Below are 5549 nucleotides of genomic sequence, written 5' to 3' on the forward strand. Positions count from 1 at the left end.
CGGTTTGATATTCGTTACTTCCCTCGCTATAGTCACACCCTATGCTTTCTTCTCCACTCTAGTTTTACCTTCGGTGGTGTAGTGGTCAAGGCGTTCGCCTGGTAAACAGGAGGGCGTGGGTTCAATCCCAGCCGAGGTATAGAATTTTATCCTCAATATAATTTGAGAATTTGACCACAATTTCTCTCTCCTTACTCTTTCTATCTCTTTCCATTTCTCTCTCTCCTTACTCTCTCTATCTCTTTCCATTTCTCTCTCTCCTTACTCTCTCTATCTCTTTCCATTTCTCTCTCTCTCCTTACTCTTTCCATCTCTTTCCATTTCTCTCTCTCCTTACTCTTTCTATCTCTTTCCATTTCTCTCTCTCCTTACTCTTTCCATCTCTTTTCATTTCTCTCTCTCTCTCTCTCCTTACTCTTTCTATCTCTTTCCATTTCTCTCTCTCTCCTTACTCTCTCTATCTCTTTCCATTTCTCTCTCTCCTTACTCTTTCTATCTCTTTCCATTTCTCTCTCTCCTTACTCTTTCTATCTCTTTCCATTTCTCTCTCTCTCCTTACTCTCTCTATCTCTTTCCATTTCTCTCTCTCCTTACTCTTTCTATCTCTTTCCATTTCTCTCTCTCCTTACTCTCTCTATCTCTTTCCATTTCTCTCTCTCTCCTTACTCTCTCTATCTCTTTCCATTTCTCTCTCTCCTTACTCTTTCTATCTCTTTCCATTTCTCTCTCTCCTTACTCTTTCCATCTCTTTTCATTTCTCTCTCTCTCCTTACTCTTTCCATCTCTTTCTCCTTCCTCATCCTATCTCTTTCTATTTCTATCTCTCTCCCTCTTCTTTCTATCTCTATTCTCTATTTCTATCTCTTAACCTCCTGTACTCTCCTCTTTCAGAATACATTTATTTTTTCTCTCTCTCTTTCCTCCCTTCTATCTCTCTCACTCATGTTCATTTCAAGCGTTCATCAATCTTATTCTCTCTCTCTGTATTCCACATCTATTATTATTATTATTACCCACACTTTACTCTCTCATTTCTCATTAAACCGGTATTAAAAACGTCTCAATTTACCGGTATACCTACTCGTACAATCTCTCTCACTCTCCTTCTCTATGTCTTCCTTCTTCCGCTCTTTCTCTCTCCTTTATCTAGATCTCTCTCTCTCTCTCCCTCCCAATTGATCGATGTCTCTGTGAAGTCATTTGAAGTGGCGGAAAACGCCGTGAAGCAATTAGTGGGAGAGAGAGACTAGAGAGAGAGAGAGAGAAGGAGGGAGATAGAGGACTCAAAGGATGTGAAAGAGAGACAGAATGATAGAGTGGGAAAAGAAAAGAGAAAGAAAGAAAGAGAGAGAGAGAGAGAGAGAGAGAGAGAGAGAGAGAGAGAGAGAGAGAAAGAGACAAGTGTTCTATCGTCATAACTTCCTGTGAAGTGGTCTCATTCCATAAATTAGATAAAGGAAGGGATGTCCTTAAATAATATAGGGGGGAGAGAGATGGAAAATAGAAAGAAAGAGAGCGAAAGACGAAAAGGGGACACCTTAGTAAGTGTCTTCAACAAGGAAAAGAGAGAGAGAAAAAGAAGGAAAGAGGTAATAGGTAGGTAGGTACCTAAGAGTCTTTAATGTAGGGTAAGATAAGAACTAGGTAGGTACGTAGTTAGGTACAATAAGTTTAATTTCAAGTACTTGTAACAAGTTCCAATTTGTATGAGTGCCCGTTATCTAGTTTGAGTATGCAATATGCCATACATGTTGGACATGATGTTTGTGGGCAAAAAAGTTCCACTCACTCTTTGTAGTAGGTACCTATGTAGGTAGGTAGATACCTATCTGATCTTATAATGTGAAGTAACATTCCGCATGGTTATTACTTTCTATTACCCTTACGTATAGGGAACCTATACAAGGTAATGAGAAAGTATTGCAATCGGTCCAAATTTTCAAAATCGGGGGGGCCTCAGATCCGGGGGCCCAGGTTCGACTCCGGGTGGCCAGTCTGAATTCGGTTCACACGGCCACTTCGGCCGGCGGAGGAGGGGGAGGGGGGAAGAGGGGGATCCTGGGAGGCCGCGGGGTGAACAATAAGCCCTACTGTTGCTTCTGTTGGTGCTGCTGCTGCTCATGCACCTGGTGAGTAAATTAGGAACTAACAATTCGAAACCTTACCTAATGGAGTTAGATATTTCGAACTCAATTACTTGTTGAATTGATCGATTCTAACGATACTTTGTGAAGATTCGCCTTGAAAAGAACACCAGTAACTTGCTTATTATTTACATTTAATATTTGTGTAGTTATGTTTTTGTTCCATTTTGCGATAGAAATTATGAAATATGACAGTCATAATTTATTATTAGATAGCTATACCAACCTACCTACATAAAATATGTAGGAATTACCCATTTTGTTTTGAAGTGTTTGAACCTAACTTCAAATTTATCAAGGAATGTAAAAATATGCTTCCTATAGCTTAGTTATTTTGTCTTTACTGGGATTCGAACTGAAATCCCTTCAGTTAAAGATCCGATGCTTTAGCTTTCTCGTTTTCTATAGGTACCTATCTACATACCTGTGTACCGCCTACTCTTTTATCTAGCTGCTTAACCTCTACCTAGATTGTTTTTATTAGGTAAAGACAGAAAAAATAAGAGAGCGAGAGAGAGAGAGAGAGACGAGAGAGAGAGAGAGAGAGAGAGAGAGAGAGAGAGAGAGAGAGAGAGAGAGAGAGAGAGAGAGAGAGAGAGAAATGGAGTTACCTAGATATTTCGAACTCAATTACTTGTTGAATTGATCGATTCTAACGATACTTTGTGAAGATTCGCCTTGAAAAGAACACCAGTAACTTGTACTCTTCAGGGTTGGGTATTTATTCACACCAAACTTATAACTGAGATATACTTCTTCTTTTCAATCAGCTGTATTTATAAAACTGGAGGACATAAAACATCTCTTCTTAATTTGAAGAACCTGACAATCATACCGTGAATTGTTGAATTGATAGATTCTAACGATACTTTGTGAAGATTCGCCTTGAAAAGAACACCAGTAACTTGTACTCTTCAGAGTTGGGTATTTATTCACACCAAACTTATAACTTAGGTACTTCTTCTTTTCAATCAGCTGTATTTATAAAACTGGAGGACATAAAACATCTCTTCTTAATTTGAAGAACCTGACAATCATACCGTTGCAATCCCAGTTGTAAAGTTCCAAGGGAGTTGCTTTTTCCATTTTAGATTTCCTATGCTTTAGTACAAGCGCTATTAAGCTAAAAGAGGGGAAACAAGCTTCAGCCTTAGAGTTGGCTTAAAAAAAAAAAAAAAAAAAATCAATCGCTCAAAATGGTAAAACTTGAGTATACGTGTGCTTTTGTGCAATCCTAAACTCAATTGAGGGCATTCACCATAGCTTTTTTCCATCGTGGCCCCCAAACTAAATTTGAAGCACAATCTGACAACATGGCAAACACGCTCTCCGCACAGCACGAAATATCATAATCATAACTTTGAACCTTTGGAGGAAAAAGCCACAAAATAATAAAAAATAAATTTCCGTGGAGAGAAAGAAGAGAAGAGAAGGAGGAAGAGAAGAAAGAGGAAAGGGAGGAGAAGGAGAAGGCAGGGCAGGACAACAAGAGAAGAGGAAGGGAAGGAAAATAAAGAAGACAGAGGAAAGGGGAAGAAGGAAGAGGATAAATTAGAGGAGAGAGAGGGGAATGTAGGTCACATTATTTGAACGAACCAGAGACAGGGGCGGAGAGAGAAGGGAGGGAGAGGAGGAGAGAACGAAAAAGGACGGAGGAGGGATAGGGGAAGGGGAGGTGATAAAGAAGACGGGAGAAGAGGAGAGAGAATAAAGAGTGGAGGGAAGAGAGAGAAAGAATAAAGGATAAAGTAGAGGAGAGGGGAGGGGAGAGAACGAAGAGTGGAGGGGGGTTAATTGAATTTATTTTTTTTTACAAAAAGTTAAATGAGGGGGTTGCGACTATTGCCCTGATGAAAAGTGGTAATTATATCGCTATAGGAATCCCGTCGTGACCCGAACAATAAAAGAAGAAGAAGAAGAAGAAGAAGAAGAAGAAGAAGAAGAAAAAAAAAAAAAAAAAAAAAATACTTTTTTTGTAGAGGGAACTGTAACTGCTAAGGTCGCCCCGAAAGCGAAGAGAGAGAGCGAAGACAGGATAAGAGAAAGCCAGCCGTTCCGAGAACGAACCCGCGACCCAGGGCTTACAAGCCAGACGCACTAACCTCCAATCTAACTGGGCTAGCACTTATTATTTATTTTGATTACATATTATGTATAGTTACCTACTACCTACTCAGGTATTTGCAGAGAAATTGCAAATCAGGCACATACTTAGTAACTTTTCTCGGCTTAAAATTATTTTCCTTCCTATCAATGTCAAGACTTAACTTTATTTCTAGACTGTCACCACCAGCGTAGGACTATAAAGTTCCTATAGCTACCCACGCTCTGTACAGAAATAGAACCTAGGTCTAGACTTTTCAGCCTTCTAAACAGAACAGACATTTCAGATTTTTTTATTATGCAATTAGCAATAAAAAGACAGACTGGAGGTCATGATTCTAACTGCCTATTAAAATTATATCATTCGTTTTAAAATGACATTTTTTTATCATTTATTTAAAATGGCATTTTTTTATCATTTGTTTTAAAATTGCATTTTTCTCAGAGGCACATATACCTATTATAATTTATTCTAATTCTGTAATATGTTGGTATTATCTATATCTACTATACCTATTCTACTTCTACGATTATGTTCCCGTTGTATAAATCAAATTACCTATAATACACTATAATCTACCATCATATCTATCATCATTGTGATAGTAGGTATTTCTCCGTACCACTTTATGCCTAAAGGTGCCATCCTGCTATCAATAGCTCAGCCTAAAAGGTGTCTACACACTTTTCGACCAACGACCAATTCAAAATGAAGTGAGACCAAAAGTCAGTGTGTGTAATCTATAGTGAAAGCAGTCCATTCAGTGATTCTGTGAATCCTTGAAGCGAACTACGGAATAGGCATGCTACGAAACAGACCACACGAGTCTAATGTGGCAGTTTTTTCATTGCTACAAAATAAAAATAAAGAAACACTCATCTTTTTTTCTCTTTTTTTTTGAGAGAAAGAGAGAAAAGGGACATTTCTTGTGGACTACCAAGTGTGTAGGGGCCTCTCGTACTTATGTACCTACTCATACCTATATGACCGACCTATAAAACAATACTAACCTACATATTATATTCTATTTTACGAGATATCAATACTTTACCCCAAGGCCTCAGTATGATGGCTTTATGGTTTATGATGGCCTATCATAATTTTATTTCCACTGCGTTTACCTCTTCTACTTTTATCTATTTATCTCTCTCTCCCTCTCTTTCTCTCTCTCTCTCTCTCTCTCTCTCTCTCTACAAATCCCTTGGGAGTTTTTCATATAATGTAATAGAGAGAGAGAGAGAGAGAGAGAGAGAGAGAGAGAGAGAGAGAGAGAGAGAGAGAGAGAGAGAGAGAGAGAGATA

At 38.6% G+C, this 5549-nt stretch overlaps 1 protein-coding gene across 1 annotated transcript in view; it reads left to right on the forward strand.

The window, feature by feature from the left end:
* Positions 1-1960: 1960 nt before the first annotated feature.
* Positions 1961-5549, forward strand: part of LOC103515002 (regulator of G-protein signaling 20) — a gene marked incomplete at its 5' end in the record, with an annotated part of 46725 nt that continues 43136 nt past the window's right edge. The window contains one exon of the mRNA XM_026827825.1: positions 1961-2129. Within this exon, the coding sequence (XP_026683626.1) occupies positions 1961-2129 (169 nt within the window). The remainder of the gene's footprint in view (positions 2130-5549) is intronic.

The sequence above is a fragment of the Diaphorina citri genome, unplaced genomic scaffold (genome assembly GCF_000475195.1).
Source record: "Diaphorina citri unplaced genomic scaffold, Diaci psyllid genome assembly version 1.1 scaffold1256, whole genome shotgun sequence".
Taxonomy (NCBI): Eukaryota; Metazoa; Arthropoda; class Insecta; order Hemiptera; family Psyllidae; genus Diaphorina; species Diaphorina citri.